The following is a 22590-nucleotide window of genomic DNA, read 5'->3' on the forward strand; positions in this document are numbered from 1 at the left end:
GGCACACATTAGGAAAATTATGCATCACAGTCAGTGTAAATTCTCAGCACAGTGCTGTAGAAAAAAGGCCATCGCTAATCTCTGGCTATGTGAAAAGGACAGCATCAGCACAGAGGCAGAGGTATGGTCTTGGTTTTGTATGGTTTTAGAATACTGTGTCCAGTTCTGTTCTTCATATTTCAGAGGATATGGAAATACTAGACAGCTCAAAACAAGCCATAAAAATGATCCATGTTTTGGAAAAACAAGCTAATACGTGGCTTAAGTTGCGTACGTCCAGCTCCTTAATGAAGAAAATACTGAGAGGTGACTTACTTGTTCTGAATAGCTACTTACACATGGAGAGGGTATGTGGTGCTGGGGGATTTGTAGACCTTGTTGTCAGAGTCATAACTAGATCCAATTTCTGGTTGTTCAAGTGAATCAAGTTAAGTTCTGAAGCAAGTTGCCTCTGAAGCATGTTGAAGGTATTTCAGTGTTTTAGACAAAGATTTTTTTTTTTTTTTTAATGCTGTTTTGAGGGATGTTTTTATTCCTCTGAGAGGAAGGGATGGACTTGGGGGTAAATGGTCACTGTGGTCTTTCTGGCATTTAAGTGTTTCCCCTTACTACTGCTATTTTTTTCTTCTTTTGTGGGCCTTGGAGTGCACAAGAAAAAGCCTTTGTCCTTAATAGGTTCATAACACTTACAGCTTGTCATTAGAATGCTTTTAACTGGATCTTATGCTTCAGGGTTTCAACTGTTGACCCACAACGGTAATCAGAAAATGTTTTGCTTTGTTTTTTCTCTGATACACATCATGGTTAGACATAGTTTGTGGATTTTTCTTCCATTTTCTCCATCTGAAGTACTTGTGATTAGCCACAGCTGGAGACAGGGCTCTGACAGTTGGACAAATGCTATCAAGTGTTATCAAAAGACTTGCTACATAAATATCTGACTAACACTTCTTATTCAGAAATGCTGGGTTATAATGAGCTCCAAATTTGGTCAGGAAGGAAACTTACAAAGGTAAAAATTTCCATCAATTTCTGGTTTTCAGCTTTCTCTGTAAAATCTTCTGTCCAACTTCTGGGGCTCTTGAAACCGTACCTTACTCTACTTGTCTACTAGTCACAGGTGTTGCTCCTTCCCAAAACCTCTAAATGTTATTCTTCCGAGGTCATCATTTCCCTCTACCTAATCAAATTAAGATCTGAGTGCTGCCATTGATCAATCATACCACAAACTTGCTTTTCATTTTGTGATCCCACTTACTAGTTGAAGTTGGTTGGCATGATAAACAATTTGCCAACCAGCTTTGAGAAGCAGTCTTCCGGAGGAGACTGTGGTAACACGCTACATGGGAGAGTCAGGAATGAGTTACCTGGGACACTGCTGGAATACAACAGCTTGTCACTGCAACCACTGTCTTTCATAATGTGGCCTGAAGTCCTTCTCTTCTGTCTGCTACGACAGGTAAAAGGTGACTTGTCAGAGCAGGCAATCATCATCACTTGAAGTGGTTGCATGCTGTAGTTAATTGCCTTTTGTTTGATTCTTGTTGTGTAAATTAGCATCTCCAAATGCTTTTTTTCCCCCTAGTTACATGTAAATTGTATTTTCTCTTCCAGATATTTCTAAATATTCAATTTTCAGCAGTGCAGAAGATACAGGTATAAATAAATACCTGTAGAATTCTATTAATAGTAATAATAAAAATAACTGCAAATAATCATTTTCAACTCTGTAAGCTATTGTTGAGTTATAAACAACGAATACAACCCTGGAAAAGACTTGCATTTTAAATAGAAGAAATAATGGAATGCAATTATGTTCATTGTTGTTGCATTCTCCACTGGACTTTCAGAATTATCATGTAAACCAGCAAGCTAAAATAGGATTTCTATAGCAGAAATATTTCTGGACATGAAATTAAAACAAATACGTAGGACTAAACTGCTGTTGTTTCTATGCTGATCCTCTTAGGACTGTGAAACAACATGGGAAGCCTAGAAACAGGCTTTCCTGAGGCAGGCATGAGCTGCACTGAATCAGGAAGGAGGCAATTGGCAGAAAACTGTGAAACAAAATAGTCATCTTGTTATTTCTGAGTGGTGAATGTGAGGGGGTAGAGGGTTAAAAGCTTCCAATATTTTCTGTAGTCTGTCCTTGAAGATAGTTTTTTTCTTTTTTTTTTCCTTTGTCTTTCTCTCTTTTCCCTTCTCTCTCTTTTCCCTTCTCTCTCTTTTCCCTTCTCTCTCTTTTCCCTTCTCTCTCTTTTCCCTTCTCTCTCTTTTCCCTTCTCTCTCTTTTCCCTTCTCTCTCTTTTCCCTTCTCTCTCTTTTCCCTTCTCTCTCTTTTCCCTTCTCTCTCTTTTCCTCGCTTTTTTTCCTCTCGCCTTTTCTTTCTCTCTTTTTCCCCCCCCTCTCTTCTTTTCTCTTTCCCTCTTCCCCCCCCCCCCCTCTTTTGTAGCAGACTGAAATGTTAGTCGAGCTAACTCAGGAGGAATGCAAAGAGTTAGGAAAGAAACAATAGCTTTACTTACAAGCAGAATTGCAGGTCAGAGGGGAAAATTCTCAAATTGTAGGGCTCCTTGTCAGTACTGAATTCCTAATACTTCATATTATTATTTTGATTTCTACTGTAAAAAGGAATGCTGGCACTCAAACTAATGGTGACTTGTGTACACTGGCCCCTAAACTTTTCGATAATAATATTAAAACCTATACATTGATTACATTTTTATTTTTAAAATATTTACTTTTTACATTAATTATACAATTTAAAACAAATGAATTGTTTGAGCTACTGCCGTACAAGATCTCTCAAAAAGGTCTGTGTTGTTGGGTGGTTTTGTTGGAAGGTTTGTCTGTTTCTTTTTTTAATTTTCTTCTCACACTCAAAGATATGCCTGGCATTTTGGAGAGAATGAGCACAGCCTTTAACCTAGTGACAAAACTCTTTGGAGAACATATTTACATATTAGAAACCTTTTCTCCAGCTGCCCTTAAAACAAAGAAAAAAATCTTTGCATAATCAATGAAGCTGTTGAAAGATCATTTTTATATATTTTATTAACACAGACTTCTATAATGTTTTACTGTCCATGGATGAATATCTAGGGCCTGTATTTTCCTTCCTGCTTCTGAAATGTTAATGGAAAAATTTTAGTTTGAGAGTATTATGTTTTATTTGGTTATGCACAAGAAAAGTTTCTCATTCTCAGGCTCCAGTGAGGAGGTGAGCAATTCATAATAATTCACTTAGGTATGCTCTAGTGGTACATACTATAAAATAATTTTGAAGTAGCGTAACTTTTTATGATAGCTTGAAAAATTTGCTTGCTTTGTGTTCCTTGAAGATAAATTTACACTAAGTGATCTCTTCATTTCTTGGAGAAGGACAAAGCCTTTTTCTAGTGGCAGAAACAGAATTGAAATCAAAACAAAACAACAGCTTTTTCTTTTTTAAGTGTGGAAGTATATTCATCCCACAAAATGCTCTTATAAAGGAAAGAAAACAATATTACTAAGTCTGAAAAGCTTAGAAAGTTACTTTATTCTGAAAAGTTATTTTATTCTGAAAGCCAGAAAAGTTATTCCAATCCTATTTTTAAAAAAATGAATGCATATTTTGAACATAATTTAGCTATTACAGTGTGTGGAAGTTCAGTGACTGCTGAAGCTTACTGCGTTTTACTGTGAGGTCTCTTGTATTGCAACTTATTGCTGCAACTCCTTATTTCTGGCTCACAATAGATACTCAAAGGGCAGATGTTTGAATTGGATAGTATGTCTTCTGCTATCAATAGTGTTTAAGACTTTCCTTTAAAGGCATATTTGTCCAATATTAATAATGCCTTCTTTCTAAATCATCTTCAGCAAAATTCTTTACCAGAAAGCACCTAAGCACAGAATGTTGAATAGTAGAGTAACATTGGTAGTTAAAAGTTCAACTTAAAACTGTAAACAAAAATATTTCTGGAAATGTTGTGTCTATGAAAAGATTATAATGCTTGGCTTTCTCAGAGGTACTCTTAATTTTGGTAATACTATACTAAAAATGCAAAATAGCTGTGCGTGGACGTGCAGTGAAGTTACTGGTACTGAAAAAGATCAGTATTTGATAATGTGTATCTTTATGTCGGTATCTGATAACCTGGAGTGTATGTTTGTGTTTATCTTAAAAGCTGAAGCTTAGATGCCATTTCATTGCATAGTAAAATGGGTTAGCTGAAGTCTTTTCAGCAGTGGCTCAGGATAATCTATTTTACTGTACACTGAACCAGCGTTGGAGAGCTCAAGGTCACTTACTGTATGTTAGCTGGGGGGTGATACAGATAGAAATTCCCGAAAACACTTCCAATGAGATCAGAAAGAGAGTCTGTTTCTGATTTTTGAGGAGCCTCGTTACCATTTGCCAAACAGCTTTGCTCTTAGATCCAGCAGGCTATTTATACACCTTGTTGCTTTTCCTTAAACGGCATCTCTGAAACCTGTCTTCTTTCTGTCCACACCAAAACTCCTGTTTAAGCCCTTGTCTCTCTCACTTCTTGACTCCTGCTGTGTTCTCATGTCTTGCCTTGTCCATTTAAAACTTGCTTCTCTGACATGGACTCAGCTGTTGTTTATAAAAATCACCTTTGCTTGTTTTTTCTGACCAGATTATTCCTTTCCCTTAAGCTGTCTCTCTCCCTCAGGAGCTTCTCTTCAAATGAAATACAAGCTATTCCTCCTTTTAGCTCTAAAGGCTGCTCATACTTGAGCCACAATCCACCTACCTGATTTAATTTCCCAAACTTTGTTCAGTTAGCTGTTCCTGTGCTTCCCTGCTCAGTCCTCCTGACACAAAATCCATCTGCTATTTCTCAACTGTTTCTGCTCATTCCTTACAACACGTGAACAGCTGCAATCGTCTCTTTTCCCAGACCTCTTCTTAAGCATGAGCTTGCCGGTTCCACATAGTTACCCGGGCAAACTCTAATTCCTTGCTCCCTCTTTTTCCTTTCTTCTCTGCCCATCAATTTTAAATCCCTGATAAAAAGGGGGAAATATAATGAAGGTGTTTCAGTTCCTTACATGAGTAAGGAACACTTGTACAGCAGTTTATGCAGTTAGTGCCCCACAATACTATTCAAGTAGGACTAGTTAATGCATGCTGTATTATCTGTGTGTTTATCACTTACCCCACAACAGCAAACACACGACTAACACTACTTTAAAGGCATATTTTTTCAAGCGTTCCTTTTGCATCTTTGTTGGCCATTCTAGTGCTTAGTTTTAGTCAATAGCGTCTCCATTTCTTTTTTAAACCTTTTTAAAAAGTACATGTATTTACCTTCTTTTTTGTGTAAAGAAAAGTGATCATTTTCCCCACACATCAGGGCTTGATTTAATAACCACTTGCCTTCATTTTGAACACTTATGAGACGTGGTGTTGGAATAAGTGGAAACAGCTTTCCAAAGGCAGAAAGTTGCTTTGGTTTGGGGTTTTTTTTTTTAACCCTCTCGCATGTTCTTGTGGTATATTCTTAACAAGTTACAGTTTACAAATTCTTTTTCTTACTAAAAAGGATGTATATACGCTTAACTCCTATGTGTTTATACACATTGTGAGTATAAATGTTCCAGAGGCAGGAAAAATCATACCAGACAGATGGCAAGTAGTGAGGGCGGGATAAGTGTTTATTTTTCTGGCTGGAGTATCGCAGTGTGAGGTTATATAAACTGATGATCAAGAACATGTTTTGGCCCATAGGGCTAATTCCTGTTTCAGAACTTCTACTAAAACAATTTATTCTTGCATTAAAGTCTATTTTTAAAGAGGCTTGTCTGAAACATTCTTGGGCAAAATGAAGGAAGGAGAGCCAGAATGGGGTGGGGGAGAGAGAGACAGTGATAGTTTAGAGTTTGAAAAGACTTCAAAGGTAATCAGCTCTCTTAGCTTGGTAGCTTAGTCTTGAAAATGGAGAAACAACATTTTGAGCTTTTCTCATTACTTTTGAGCACAATATCAAAATGGAATATTGACAGAATCGTATAAAACACGCAAATGTAGCTCTCTGCACTATAGTTCCTTTATGAATTCAATAGTTCAGTTAGGACTAAAATAGATAAACTTCTGTCTGCAATTTATTTTCAAGGGCTTAAAATGAAAACATTGTGTCTGTGTGCACACGTGCAAAAGCTAACAACTTTTCTTAACTAATGTGTCTACTATGTTTAAATCTTGCTGCCATTTAAGTCAAAGGCCTGGCATAAATGGTTGTAGCGTATCCACATAGCACAGTCTTCAACGATTGCTGTTTACTGGGCTTGTTATTTAGCACTAGCCATACCCCATTGCTACAGCAATACATTTATTTACCAGGCATATAGTTTGTGGGGGGTTTTTCTAATTGGGGGGGGGGGGGGGGTTAATTGTTTACCCTATAGCTGGGAGACTCAAGTGGCTCGTGTAAGCATTCTCATTCCTAAAGGCCTTTTTATATCTTACAATCTTAAACTTTTGTTTCAGCTTGAAATGTTTCAAAGTTGAACCTATATGTGGGAGTAAATCTATTTTTGTGGAAAGTTATAGCAAAAGGTTCTGTGAACAATAACAACAGAGGGAGTAAAATTTATTATTTGTGTGTCATTTTTCTCTCATGCATGTATTTATGCAGTTAATTACTAAAACTTACAAAAATTAACTGGATTTGAGATGTGTTTTATTTCCCTTTTGATGGCTCAAGCTAAACTTTTTTTTTTTTTAATAAATCACTGTCAATTCTCTAATTCTTTGTGGGATATTTGGTCTGTCACTATGTCCCACCTTACCTAATAATCCTGTTTGTAGCAAAGTGCTGTAGTGTAGCTGATTCAAGAGCACATGTCAATCACACCAGGCTTTATTCTCTCTACTGCTATTTAAAGCTGCCCTTGTTCTACATGCAGATATGCTGCAAGTATTTAAACATATACATATTTCCAGATAGTCTAAACTATGTACATTCTTTATATATTCAAACTTTGCTTTATTTAATTTACCACAGATAACTAATATATTGACTAGATAGCAGCTTTAACTACATCTGTTTGAGTAGCTGCTAATCAGTGTCGAGCTATCTTCCAGGGTCAGGTTGCACTAATCATTACTTACATTGTAATTCAAGTATTAATACGTTGTTACTAATGCATTTAGCAACCTTATAGTGTTATTAATTTGTTTTTTAATTTAAGTTTGGTAACTGGTGTTGTTTAGTAAACTAAAGGTCCAGAGGAAGAACTCTTCATTCAGTACAACTTTTTAAGGATTCTTATCTCATTTTTTCCTACTCTCGGGGCAAGTGGAATGCAAGCAGGCCCCAATCAGTAGGGTACTTAAGATATTCTTTAAGTCTTATTGTTTAAAGTTAAGCATGTGTCTTGCTAATTTAGGTTCTTAAACTGTATGCTGCGTGCAGCTGGGTTTGCAGAAGCCAGTTGCATTCCCGAGCAGTTTCACTGGAGTCTGCAGAATTCTGTAAGATGGTTCTGCCCTGAAATTCAAGTGAAGACTAGGATTATTATGCTGTCCTTGCAGAGTTTGCCTGTGTCAAATATGCTAGAGTCTCCATTCTGAATACAGAATCCAAATGATAGTCCAAATCAAATGTATATATTTGCATCTTTTGATGTTTATTTCACTGAGGATCACCAGTTACATAGTTGGTTCTGTCTTTCTATCTTTCTATTAATTCCGGGGATAGAAAAGTATCAATCTTTCATTTCTGATACTGTCTTCATACACGTAAGTGGAATTAGCAAGCTGCTACCGTTGGACTCGATCTTAGAGGTCTCTTCCAACTTTAATGATTCTATGATTCTATGCTAGACAGTATATTTTTCTTTTAATGGAAGAACAAATTAATATGGGGTTCCTTTTGTCAGTCTGTCTCACTTGCTTTGAAATGTCAACATCCCTGAAGCATAATATACTGGCTAAAGAAAAACCTTTCCATCAATCTTGTGTTTAAAGTCTTACTTTGAAGAGAACATCTCGGATGGTCCCATACCCTTGTGCTGTGTCCAGCAAAATAGTCTATATGCTAGCATACTAAATTGTTTACTCTTTCCTTTTTTTTTTATATAACAAATTAGGAAACTATAAAGCAACAAGTTTCAGGAGCTGAGCAACAGTTGCTGGTTATTCTTGTCCTTCTTCATCACTGTGTGTGCTACTGTCTGCTCTTCTATAAGGAGATGCATGCTGGGAAAGCCATGAAGGTGGCAGTGAACTGCCTTGGAAAGAAGCAAGGGATACTGCTAGTAATGCACTTGTGTAAACATCTTGCTTTAAGTACCCACTGATTTCAATAGATTTACACAGGTGTAGTAGAACTGAGGCCAAAGGGATGAGTTCACTTACTTTTGAGACTTCTCTCTCAAGTCTGGTGAGAAGACTTTTCTACCTACCCTGCTTATGGAGGCCTCTGGCATAGGAAAGGTATTAAAGGAGATAATTCTAGATGTGTAAGCCTCAAAGTTAACTTTGTACTTCCTTCTCCTGTAAATATGACACTGCATTTTGAATGTGCTCTGCATCACAATGAGTTAACGTACTATCACACTGAATGTGGTTTAACAGACCATTCCATTGTCACTAGAAAGTGTCTGTGCAAAAATAGCAGTAGGTTGTGCTTGTTTTTAGGATGTGAAGAACTAAGAAAAGGCAGTGACGTTCAAATCTGATGACTAAGGTATCTGGCAGTCTTCAGAGTGCTGTGCTATAAATCCCCAGTGGACAGCCTACTTTTGAAAATAAGCAGCACTGGAATTCAAACTAGACTTTGCTGTGGACAAAATAGATGTGATGCTTTCTGAAGTACAGGAGAATAGAGTACCCCTATGAAGAGGAAACAGTGACAACTTTGTGTTGCACATCCATCTAAATAGACTCTGTCCAGAACAGACAGCTGAGCAAACTTGATTGCCAGATCTCCTCTCTCAAATCAAGCACAAGTACAGAAACTGTTATCTAAACTATTAGACTTGAAAACAGGAGGGTGGTCAGAAATGAAATTTTTCTGTAAAAGATAGGGATTTAAACCTTAAAATCAGGGAAGATCCACTGATTTTTAGCTTTAGGGTAAAGAAAAGAAGTTGCAGAAAATTGTAACCCTGTGTAAATGTAGAGCCTTATAATGTGCAGTTACGAATAAGTTTACATTTTCAAAGAAACGAAAAGCTGTATGACAGGGAGAGAGACCTAACAGTGACACGTAGTTTACACAGGATATACATCTCAAATCTGTTTTGGGATCATATGTCTATGTCAAGCAGAGAGTCAGAGCAGTAAACCAGGGAAGTGAACATATGCATACATTTATTTTGTGTTTACTACGCTGATTTCCCAGCTGTCAGCATATGATGTGTTAGTTCAGGTTATAAAACACACATTAGATACTGCTTTATTTTCTTAAAATTCAGATTTCAGCAATCTAGCAGCACGTGTCTGCCTCTTCCTTGAGATTTGAATTGCAGAGTTCCTCATGGTGAGAGGTCTTTCCATTTTGAGATTTTGGTTTTACAATAAAGCATTCCACAATGATTCAGGGACAGCTTTCACAGGTCACATTCTCTATAACAAAATGATATTTCTAGCCTTTTGATAATTTCTTTGCTTAAAAAAAAATTGCAACTATTAGAAAATATCCCAATTCAGTTATCAAATGTATGGAAGAATTGTTTAGCAGATTTAAATCTTGAAAGAATAATTTGATTTATCACCATTCCAGAATATCAAAGCTATATAATATTTCCTAATACTCTTGAGTTATTTAATGTACCTGTGTCTATGGATTACAGGAAATAAATTATACTTAAACTCCTTTCTTAGGTATATTTGATTTTTACTTGACTTACGCACAAGACTTAAGCACAAGCATTTTGTGCTGTCTTTGCCTTTGCTAGATGAGAACATTCAAGGTGCTCGATTTTACTGTTTTAGAATATAAGAGCAGTAGCCATGTTGTTTTGTTTTATACATCATCAAACATGTGGTGCTCAGCAGATAATATAACTTCATGGACAAAGTCAGTATCCTGAAGGTCTGAAAATAACCAGATTATGATAAACATCCCAGAAATTGCTATTATTTCTTTCCACAGTATGTGGAAAATCTCTTGAAGATTATAAGGTTATTTTAGGCAAGTTGCATCTTTTTCCAGATGACAAATATTGCAAATCAGTATCTCTCAGTTTTCAGGTGGATTTTATTGCTTTTGTATATAAACTTAATGGATTGTACTATTCAGTTTTTATATGCATTCTCTACTTATTTATATTTAAGCATGAAGAATCTATTACTGTCATCTGTACACATGCTTTTAATTCAGCTTTTAATCAGCTGGACTCCTTTTGTCTTAAGAATAACATCAAAGTAATAAATACAGAACACTGTGAATGAAGAACATCTTGTGTTTTGCAGAATGACAATTAGGTGAGCATCCAGTGTCTTAGAAAATGGGCCTTTTTATACCTGTGTGAGAGTATTGTAGTGGAAGGCTTTTATGTGGACCTTGAAGATTACAGCTGTACTTGGAAACAATTATGAAAGCTCTGTTGAGTCAACTTTTACTGAGGAAGTAAAATTTGGCCTTCTGTTTGCGCAAAACCGGAAGATTATTCGCTGCATGAAAACTGCTAAGGTATTTGTTAAAGATGTAATTTGAAGGCTCAGCAGTTAGCTCAGCCGAAGCTTACCTTGAAAAAGGTCTGTAAGTACTAGGAGGAAGGTGAAATCGCAAATACTAAGTACTTGGTGCTGTCCCATATTCCGTTTTCCCCAGTTGTTCCTTTCCATTAGACCACTGCTTTGGTTGCTGAGTTCCTTGTCAAATACTGGTGAGCAGAAGCTGTGTGTTCACCACGGGGGCCTACTGGAGGTGTGCGCACATACTGACGGCCAGGCTGGATGATTGTACAGTACTGGAGTGTCTTTTTGTGGGTTTGGTGGGGGTGGGAGGAGTGTTTGTTTGGTTTTTTTAGAGGAATCTGTCACTTCAGTTTTTATCAGAGTGGTCCCAACAAAGAACCATGAGACACGTTTAACTCGTGATACATGCTGATGTACTGGTAGAGTACAAGATTTGGTTAGTTATTTTTAAAAGACCCTGACCTGAAATATATTTTTAGGCTGAAGTCAGTAACAGCTTTGTTTATACACAGTGAGGTGAGATGCCTCCAGCTATAGGCGCTTTCTTGAACCCAGATGTTTGTGTTACTGGAAAATGTAAACACATAATTTAACAATAACTGTTAAATCCAGAATGGTCTGTGTGGGCACCCTGCTTCATTCTTGGCTTGCCTTTTTTAACCTGTTGCTATATGACCCAGTCATCAGAAGGTGCCATCTGAAGATTGGGATTGTCTTCTTTTTACAAATACGACATAAAGTAAAATACAGTGCTTTCTAGGTGCATCGTGTAAGACTTCATGTAATACATTAGTAGCTACTTGGTAGGACTGATTTTTTTAATGAATATTCGGTCAATACTGAGTCATGACTATTTATAAACATAAATATGCTTTTGGATGCTTCAGCAACAGTGGTGACAAACCACTGTGCTGCTTGTGACTAGCTAGAAGACTGTGACACATTCTCTTGAAACTGAATTAGGTAGTAGTTCATGCTTCTGTGCTCTCTGAACTTGATTATTGTAATTCCTCTGTCTAGGCATGAAGCCACACATCTAAGGGGCCTGACTAGCACACAACACACTGGCTGACTGGGTGGTAGCCTGGCAGAGTACAGGGACCCTGCTGCTCTTGGGGTACCCTGACTTTTCTTAAGTGGATTTCTTTGCAAGGTTTTCTCCTCTTCAGTCTATTAAGTCTCTCCTTTCTCATCCTCTTTTCCTGCTTGTGATGTATAACTGCACTGATGTTCCACTGAAGTGGGAGGGCTGGGGAGAATAGGGAATCATGGTTTTAACGGTGGCATTGAGAACTAAATTCTTTAATTCCCAGGGAGTTCTTTGCCAGTGGGTAACTGCTTTCCTTTTTTAACTGCTGCATGTAAGTGCCAAACTCACTTGCGAACTCATGCCATGTTTCATTCAGGGTTGGAGGGAACATAACATATAAACAGTTTTCAGGATTTTAAAACATTATGTGAAGGTGAATACTTCCCAATTGAATGCTAAAAAGTTAATTTGTGTGCAGTTCCGACTCTAAGCTCAGATTTTGCTCTGAGAGTTTAGAGGGTTAGTTTTGTGGTCTGTCCTACCACACGAACCTACCAGAGCAAAATAAATATTCTAGATTAGTACTCCGTGAATAGATGTGAAAGTAGCTTTGTTCTGGTTTGGGTTTTTTTAGCCTGCTTAGATAGTTGTTTGCAAAATCTTTTGTAAAGCTAGGATTAATTTCACAAGCTTTGGCAATACTCCATATTCTTAGTATTTTTTAATACCCTTAATCTAACTGTAGAACCATGTATGCATTTTAAGGCACTACAACCAAGAGTCTTTAAGGCAATTACTGTTGTCAGTATCAAGTCTGAAACTCTACTTCATCCTCTTTACAAATATAAATGAACCCCAAATAACTTCCTGGCTTCTCAGATAAGTAAAGTATATTTGAAGCTCACATACTCGCTAGTATTCCTTTCCTGAAGGTATTAGACTACATAAGAACTAGGGATGACTGTACGAGCAGTTGCAGCCGCTGGTGGGTGGGTTCCTCTTGCAGCTGTTCATTCCAGGAGTCTCATTGTGCTGCTGTCTCTTTTTTTTCATGTTCTTGTGTCTAAGAATGTTCTCCTGGTACTTGCATGGAATGTACTCCGGCTGTAACTTAATTTTCACCCTAACGTTTTCATAATAGTGTGCTCTCTGCACAGTGTAGGTAATGATAAGCACCTGCTTGGCTAAGGGTATTTTAGGGTATTAGGGTGGTGGTGGCCAGAAAGTCAGAAATAGCTGATAAGGCTGTTTTGTTTTCTTTGGGGAGGCTGTGCTTTGTATGCACGTGTCACTTGCCAAAGGTATTGTTTCAGTCAGCACTACCAACCTTTTTTTAATCAATTTTTTTTTTGTCATAACATGCAAATTTTGTGCCTTTTTTTGTAGTAGTGAGAATTGTCTTTGAGTGAAAACACAGATATTCCATATTCAACTAACATGTTAAAAACATACTGGCTAGGTAACAGTTTTAGGCCCATATTAGAAAACTTGGAATTATGACTTCTTCAGCAAATATAGATGTATTCAAAATCTTATTATCTCTAGAGCTTCATGTAATCTGTAGCAGGCTGGATGCAAACTCTACAGAAGAACCTCTGATTCTGTGGTATTCTGGGCTGGAAACTCTGTGGTTCCTTCCTTTCTACCAAATATTTTTTTACATATATGGAGAATAAATTTTAGTTAAATAGCATTATTCCCATTTATATGTAATCAATCACATAGCCCAGTGTTAAATACTTCAGTGTCAGTTTGGGGATATGTTGTTGTGACTGAGCTATGAACTCACATATAACAGCACGGTAATTATCAGACAATATCCAAAGGCTTTGAGGCTTCAGTCCACGGTATAGTTAGGACTTCCCTATGAGAGTGGTGGAGATGTTCTTGGATTGTGAATAAGTTGATATATGAGACTGCTTGACAGCTGCACTGTGTGTACGTAAGAGTTGGGTCCTTACCTTAACATCTTCATTAAAGCCATCAGTAAGGTCTTTATCAGTATGGCCCACGCTTTACTCTCGTAGGAGTTTGTAATTTGCATTGCTACTTATGAATATAGCTGTTTATTTCTCATGACGTAAGTATTGCATGTTGCCTACAGACTGGGAGGATCAGCTTTGGATTGTACTTCAATCAGGTGCTAGAGGGCTTTTCTAACTGTGAGATGTAGAAACTGCTGTTTTAATTGCAATTTATTATGGAAGACAACTTACCCAAAAGGACAGGTTCAGTGGAAAAATCTGCAACCGGGCTTATATATCCCTGTACTACCCTATGTTTAACGGTATTATTGCAGTTTCAGCAACTGCTTATGTGAAAAAGTTATATTAGGAAAGCATTTAATGTAATGTTAGAGAGGGATTAATGCAAATTATGAGCTAGAAATAAGAAGGAAACATCATGTTACCTGTCTGCTCTTACCAGACCTCAAGCAAATGCTTTACAAACCACAGTTTGGATTTCTGTTCCAGCTCTTCAGATTCCAGTATGTGATTGTTTCTCAACCAACTTGGCTGCTGCTGTACTTTTCCTCTCGGTTTTAAGAGGTCAGAAAAAAGAACAAACTATTAAGAATGATCTGAAAAAATCAGAGACTTTCATATGAATATCGGTGAAGTTGTGATTGCAAGTTGGAATCTGCCTAACTCAATCTAGTAAAATCTTTGTCCAAACTTTTAATAATTTTTTCCCCTCAGTGAATAGTCTCAAAGACAGATATTTATTGTTATGTGCAACTTTTGAGCTGTCATTCCAAGTCCGTAACTAATAAAACCATAACAACCAACGAAATAATAGTTAAGTTATGTGGATTTGTAGCATTTCAATTGATGAGTAAACCATTCCAGTATATTGGCATTTGGCCCCTTTGCTATGTAATGGTGTTTTTTATGAAGTATTGCCGTAGCAACAGATTTGGATGACATTGGGTAGCTGGTTGCTGCTGACTGTTGGAAATAAAACAGACTTTTAGCAACACATGTGTAATGTCTGAAGGTAAAGTAACCCAAAATAAATGCCTGTGCTCTACTGAGAATGTAGTATGGGGCACATCAAGCCAAAGTCTGACTTACTGACTTATGAATTTAATCCTTCTGTGAAAGTGTTTCTGTATGGTGAAAGCAAAACCATGTATGCTAGTAATAAGTGCAACAATTGAAATCTGACAATAAAATAAAGGAAAACTGAGAGAGACTGTATTGCACATGGTTTTAAGCATAAAATATCAGTTATTTTAAAGGCATTAAGAATTCTAGTGCTACAGGAAATGCTTCTGGATGTGTTATTTCCATGGAAAAGCTTGCTGGGGAAAGAGGATACAGAGAAGATTAAAAACTTCACTTGCTCTCCTGAAGAACCAGCAAGTGAAAAAAGGCATGAGAAGTAGAAAATTAAACAAATTCAAGTGAAGCTGAAACCTGTTTTTTATTAATGGCTTTTATTTAGAACGGTATTTCTCGGTTACTAAAACACTGAGCATTTGTTATATAACACAGTCAAGTTAAAAACTTAACAGATGATTTAGATCAATATAACAAAGTAATATCTTTAGATAGAGAGATCTTCAGAAGTCTATCAAAGAAAAGGCAAAACCTCTGGGGAAATATTTTTTTCTTCTCTCTCTTCATTGCAGATGATGTCTGTAAGTCCACTTTAAAGACAGAAAAATTCAGTCACCTTTATATATGTTAGCGGGTCATAGGAGAATTTACTGTCATAGTAGTACAATGTTGTGCCTTCCAAATGAAGTACTGCATTAAAGTATACATGAAACACACTTTCAAGACTTAAATGGAATTTTCTGATAGTCTAATAATCAAAAATTGGGGTTTTTTTTATTTTAAAGATAAAAATACAGACATTACTGTAAAGGATAATACGGATGATTTCTGCCTTCGAGATACATTAAGCATTGCATCAACGGACTCCTTTGTTTCCACAGCTGAGGTAAGACTTAAAGATGGCTTCTTTAAAGAATCGTTGATCTATTTGAACAATGAACAGAAGAATCTTAATTTTTTGGTAATTATTGTAAGCAAAGTGTATTTCTCTTATGGGGGGAAAAAAAGAAGCTTTCTTTGCTTAGTTGTAACCAACTTCCTAGCAGTTCAAGTGATGAAGTTGGGATCAATTTGCTTATTATGTTGGGTTTTGGTTTTTTTTGTGCACTGGCAGAATGTTTCCCCAACTCTTTCTAAAAAGAAGTTGCTTTTGAATAGTATATCAGATTTTCATGAGTGAAGAAGCACAATCAATTGAGGCTATAGTAGTTCCTTTCACCATGAATTGCATTTTTCTAGTTTCTTTTTTTTTTCCTATTCCCTTACCATAATATAAATATGTATGAAGAAGGCTTTGTCATTTTTGGAGTTGGGTTTTTTTGGAGAGGAAATTATTAGAAATGGACAGCTACCTATTTTAGTATGTTCTATACACAGTATAATATACTTCATCTAACTTTCCCTAATCTTCTTGGATAAGGCCACAAAGGATACATAAAGAAATAAACTTTGGATAACAGGGCATATACAGGGACACACTTACTTGAACGAGGAATATTCCCTTTTATAGCCTCTCAGGAGCTGAAGTGATCTTGAGTAGCACTCTTCTCCAAATTACAGGAAAGGCAATTGGTCTCAATAGATACATACTGTGTTAGATATTGCTATCGTGTATGCGTGACAACTAAGCTACTAAACTCAGACAGTTGTAAAAAGAGAGAGAATTGCGTACACGTTCTTCGCAATTATCTTTTGACTGTCTATTGTATGGTTTGTTTTTCCATGACACAATTACCTTGATTTAGTAATTCACATTAAGTTGTGATGGTATGCCTAGCATTCGTTCCTAACTAAGACTGTGTCTATAGAGACTGGCTACTCTTTCCTGTAATTTGAACAAGACCACAATTCAAGCTTGCTTCAACTCTGTCAGCTCGTGAGAGGAGCTGTAAACCATTATAGTTTGTACACTTTGTGTCTTTTTTTTTTTTTTTTTAAATGAACTTTCCTAGTGTTTTTGCAAGTGTGTGGAGATGGGAAAAATCCATTATGCTCATTTGTGTTGCTTGGCTTAAAAACAAACAAACAAAAACCAACCAGGATGTATCACCTCAGTGGAATAGCCATCCTATCCTGAAGCTAAATTGTGTCAGTATTTGCTGAAGAAATGTTTGAGTCAAAATTGGCAACGGAATTGTCTACATATCCTGAAAATCTCCACATTTTGATACCTCAAAGCCACTTCTGTCAACTCTTTCTTCCAGAGCAAAGTTATGAAGATTTTTCTCTTCCTTTCCGGCTGTTATAGCCTTTGCCAATAGAACAAGCTCTGATCTCCTTTCTCAGATTTTATTGAAGAATCTATTAAAATTCTCAGCTGATGGAAGGAGTCCTGAAAATTAACAAAGCCATAAACAACTTGAAGTTTGGTGTTCAAACCAGAACGCCATCAAAATTCTGGATTAAGTATGAGCTGCTAGGCTTAAACTACAGGGCCAATTAGCTCTCTAGTAGTAGCTACTGGGGCATCATTGTGTGGTGCAGGTAAAATAAAGCTGTGAATTGGTCTTCTCTTATAAATATAGTGTTACCTTGATGTAAAGTTTTGTGGGCAAAAAATGCTTTAAATTAGTACTGCAAATAACTATGGCAATGAGAAGGAGTAATAACTACTTCTCAGTGTATTTCAGCTATTAGTAGAGAACAGTGATCACTTTGATGTAACTGGATTAGAATTGATATAACGGATTTTTTTTTTTTTATTCTAGACATGATGATGTCAGGTAGCTTCTTCTTGCTTATCTACTTCTCTCATTTTCTTGTTCTTTCACTTGCAAAAAAAAGTGGAATGTTTCAGGCTAAGAGGTTTGAGGCTTTTCCAGCTTTGGATTTGTCTCAGCTAATGGGCAAACAGGCAGTTTTTCTTTCGTCCTATGCTCCCTGATCGCAGTTACAATTTTAGTAACTATCCTAAACTCTGTGTGCTGATATAAATGTTTAGCAAAGTTTTTAAATCTGAAATTCATATAAGTGTGTATACTGCTGTGTGATTTTGCCCTACTGGAATCATTAGTAATTTCACCTTCCGGGAAATTACAAATTAGCAGCATTTTTTGTGGTCACATCATGCTACAAGCTGTATTTTGACAGTTACTCATCTTCCTTCTACGTTGCATCCTGTCCCAAGGAGCAGGACTAAGTATTTTGTGTGACTCTGGTTTTAGAGACTGGAAGCTCTGTGTTTCAGTGCTGACACACAGTCAAGTCAAATTTAGTTCACAGCCCTCAGGAGAGAGAACAGCAAAGATACAGGGAATCCTAAAACAAGACATAGATGTCTTGATGGAAATTGATAGGGATACTGCTTAGGAGACAAGAAGAATATTGTGCTGTGTTATATTAGGACAAAACATAGGAAGATGGCTTTCAAGAAAAGAACTGTGCAAAACTGGGACAGTTGGCAGAGTTTAAATCACATGCCTGTTTGGTGAGCCCTACAGGATAGCAGTAGGGTATGCCGAAACTTCATCTGGGCTACGGTTGGTAATCAAGAGGATGCTGAGGATCATGCATTTGATGACTTCTCAGTTGTGCCGGTCTGGGCATCTACAATACACACGTGCTCAAATCCTTGTAATGATTTAGACAGACAGGTGATTTTGCCATCCCCGAGCCCAGACAGATTTCTATTCCTAAACACACGTAGGCTCCCAGAAGCACGGCAGAAGGGGATGGTAAGCACAACCATTTGCCCTAATTAAGTTATTGATACTATATACTGTGATAAATAATGATATTTTCTTCCCCATTTGAGACTGTCTGCCATCAACTTGTGTTTATGAGGGTTAGTATCCTTTTCATATTCTTGCTATTTCACCAACTGTGTGATCAAAATAGCTACCACCTTTGGCAAGCATACAACAGTGTGTGTACCAGATAAAGGTCTCCACCCTCTCTTTCCTGGCTTCTTTTCCATCTTTCCAATAGAAGCTCTTTCCTGCTCTCCCTGACAGTGGGCTTCGTTGCTGCCTCTCCATTGTCAGTGCACATGCATTTATCATGTCTTATTTTCATATCTTGACTAGAACTGGATCTGTAGTTCTATTATCAAATAACCTTTGCTTTCTTTATTAAAATGTTAACTTAGTCCAAAGCTTAAGAGATTTTTTTAGACTTGTGAATAAAGCCTTAGCTGCTCTTTTTTTATCAGTAATACCTTTACTAAGGTTGTCTTTTTCTCAGTTCAAATCTTTTAAAACAGTGCAGGAAGGAGCAGGCTTTGATAACGGGGAAAGACCAGCTTCCATATGCCTGTAATGATTTGTATATGGCACCAAAACCTTCAAAGTGACTGAAATTGAGTTTTAAATTCAGAAAGTGCTCAAAAAGAGCCCTGTCACTGAAAGGTAGGGTTACCTTTTTCCTGGTTTCCAGATAGATGTTTTATTCCTTTCCTGAAATAGGAAATACCAGAGGGAATAATGTTGGCAAGTAATAGTAAGGTGTATTCCTATAGCATTTATAAGTGAGGTGTTTGGTTTGGGGTGTTTTTCCTGTTTCATCACAAAAATTAGACATGCCCTCCTGTGTTCTGACTGCCTTCAGAAATGTGACCATAATCACTAATCTGATCTCAGGCCTTATTGTTCTCATCCTGGACACTTCCTCCATGTTCATGTCATCTGTCCAATTTGACATGGATTATTGTCTTACCTCAAAAACAAATGTACAGCAGTCCTGCAGTCTAGCACGCCCTGGGTAGCAAATTGTAAGGAGCTCCCTATTCTAACAACTTTAATGAGGTATGGAGGTGCCTCATGTTTATGGTCTTAAAACATGTGGAGAAAGAGAGGAAAGAATTAATCCCTGAAGTCTTTCATTCTGCTAACAGTAATACTACTTCTTTGAAGAACCTGTACCTGCAGTGCCACTAACCACTGCCTGCTACTTTGGGCAAACTGAAAAGATTTCATGGTATCCAGTGAAGCACGATATCCAGTAATAAAGCTTGTGTATTCATATCATCATCAGAAGCTTTCCACCTCCCAATAAGTGTCGGTGGTGGTGTAGGCAACAGAAAAGTTCTGTTCCACTTTGAGAAATACCTCCCATTCCGATGTCCTTTCTAACAAATTCCTCAAACTTCATGCTTCATTTGTGTTGGGTTTTGTTTGGTTTTTTTTTTCCATTATTTTTCTTCTGCATCCTAATAGATGTAGCCCCAGTTAAAAAGATTCCATTGTAGGGAAAAGTTTTCCATGTGGCAATGAAGAGTGGTTGACGGGAACCAGATTCCTTTGATTCCCTCCAAGGACAACTGTGGTTGCTTGCTGTATGGCTATGAATAGGAAAACTTAGGCCAACAAGTCATTAAATGGTGCTCTAAAAGCTTTAAATATAATAATAAAATAAAAAAATCTGGAGTTGATCCTTGTCCCCTAACAGAAACCTTAGCTATGTATGGTATTTGCATAGTATATTAAATGTTTTCACTTCTAGAACAGGGAGGAGTTTCATCTAATAGCCAGTGTGTTCCTGTATGCTGACTGCTCATACTATACAGTTTTTAATTCTTAGGAAATATATGTAACATTTGTAACAAATCCCATATATTAGCACTGAACTAATTTTTGTACCATAATACCTCCATGTAGGTATTATGTAGGCAAAACCCTGTGTATCAGCCACAGCACATAGCCTAGGATTATTCTGCCCAGCAAGGAGTAGTACTGCCACTGATACACGCAACATAGTGAATTCACATTCTTCATTATGCTTAATATTAATAAAGTTGTAGCAATAATTCAGATAAAATCATGTTCTGAATGTGTGTTTTCCTCAAAGAAAATGTATTAGGTGTCTTGTAATATATACAAGTAAATATAGAAGGAGTTCCTGAAAATACATGAACTTCCATCCTGTTTTCTTCCAGATATTAGGAAGAATGCACCACTTTATCATTTCAGTTTATTAAAGTACCTTCTCGAATGTTTTAGTTAGTAATCACCATCGCATCTTCCAACTCCCAAACATGTTTCACACTCATTCTGCGGCTACTTATGTTTTTTTAAAAAAAAAACCTTTTAAAAGATAATGGTACCCAGAGAAAGAGATCATCAGCAGCCTTTTTAATATAGGATAAGCATAGTTTATCAGAATGTAAGGAATGCTGACTGTGCCAGTAAATTGATCTTTTTATTAGGGGGAGCAAGCAAGAATTCCTAAAAGGTCTGGCATTGTTTATTTTTGTTACATTCATGTAGGTGATTATTTTGGGTAGTCAACAAGGCCTTGATGCACAGCTGAGAATTTTTTCTATTTATTAAGAAACAACTTGTGGGTGGCAAATAAGAGTACTGAGTCTGTTCATTAGACCAGAGCAGTCAGGGAATCCCAGGCTTAAAAACTACTGCAAGTTCCAGAGGTTTGATGCTTTACAACAATTCTTTCAGCATCTCTTTACTAGCAGATGCAGCCTTAAAGCTGAACTGTCCAGAGAAAACTGAGCAGCATCTGAACAAAAACCATCCATATTGTAATCTTCAGAGGCTGCTTTGCAGCACTGTGTGTAGAGACACAAGTTATCACTACAAGCTTTGGAGTTTTGAAGATGTACATATTATTTCAACATACTGAAGTTAGGTATCCACTGCAGGTCGTCATAAATGTCCTGTGCAGCGGTCACCAACAACTACTATCTTTCTTGAGCCTTGAATGGATAGAAGTAAAGCATTACAAGATTGGGTTGCTGCTATAGGGTGATTCACCTTTTCTTTGTCTGCATTTTCATATTCTTCTTCATGTAACCCCACATGACACTGGGGAAATGGCAGACATTTAGAGGCTGGCATGTCAGGTCCTTCATCACAAGCCTCTGTGTTACTCACAGCTACCAGCACTTTTGGTAGCTGCGCATGGAGCACTTTTTCATTCTCAGTGATGTGTTAAGAGTTTCAAAATGGCAGTGGCTGTGCAAAGAAGTGTTAACTACACAGTGGTAAGAAAGGACTCAAGGAGCTTTCAAGAGTCCAACTTACCTGTGATGACAAGATGTGGGACGCTGGGGATTTCTGCTAACTTCTGATAAATACTGAACCACTGTTGAGGAAAGTGAAGCGGTGCATAGGGGTACATAGTGGGGTTAAAAAGCAGGTACCTGAATACAGATCATGAATGCATGCCAATTCATATAAGGCAGTTATAGAGAACCATCTCATTTAACACTAACCTTTCTCTCCACCTTTTTCCTCAAAGGTAACAAGTCCTTGGAGACTTTTACAAGAAAGAGTTAATTTTCCCTTTGATGTCAGCTTGAGAAGTTCTTATCTAGAAAACGTTGTATGCTCTGCATGTTGTTAAACTTTGTATATGATTTGTCCATTCTTCTAATAGCTGAACTCTGCTATGTTAGAAATGTGGATGTGTGTTCGGAGCATCGTCAGCCACTTTTATTTTGAACCAGAATGTTTATATAGGCAAGCTTTCACCTTATTTCATCTCAAAAAGAATGGCCATTACTGAATGTTTGCAAGACTGTTTAGTATATAATACTGTATGTTACATATATATATGTTGTTTATATCGACATATAAAATATTTATATATAAATATATTTTTAAATACTAGAAAGCATCAAAAGAAAATCCACGATGGGTCTAGGAGCATTACAGTGCAGCTTCAGAGCTTGTCTAGAAATCACCTTTTCTAGTTAAACTTAGAGGTTGTTTTAGTTTCTGGTTTTCAGTTTGTTTTGTTTTTTCTCCTCTCCTCTTTTTGCATGCCAAGAGCAGTCAGTGATAGAGGAATTTGCACCCCCTTTCCAAATGTTATTGGTTGGGACTAACTTCAATCTGTAATCAAAAACATCTTCTCAGCAGAAGAATAGTTATACCTTTCTC

General features: G+C 37.0%; 1 protein-coding gene across 2 annotated transcripts in view; it reads left to right on the forward strand.

Moving 5' to 3' along the window:
* MIGA1 (mitoguardin 1) overlaps positions 1-22590 on the forward strand; it is a 47691-nt gene that overhangs the window by 9749 nt on the left and 15352 nt on the right. For both annotated transcript variants that reach the window (XR_012995515.1, XM_076340432.1), the window contains exon 8: positions 15538-15638. Coding sequence is in view for 1 of the 2 variants with exons in the window: in XM_076340432.1 (XP_076196547.1) it covers positions 15538-15638 (101 nt within the window). In the remaining variant the exon portion in view is untranslated. The remainder of the gene's footprint in view (positions 1-15537; positions 15639-22590) is intronic.

The sequence above is a fragment of the Aptenodytes patagonicus genome, chromosome 5 (genome assembly GCF_965638725.1).
Source record: "Aptenodytes patagonicus chromosome 5, bAptPat1.pri.cur, whole genome shotgun sequence".
NCBI lineage: Eukaryota > Metazoa > Chordata > Aves > Sphenisciformes > Spheniscidae > Aptenodytes > Aptenodytes patagonicus.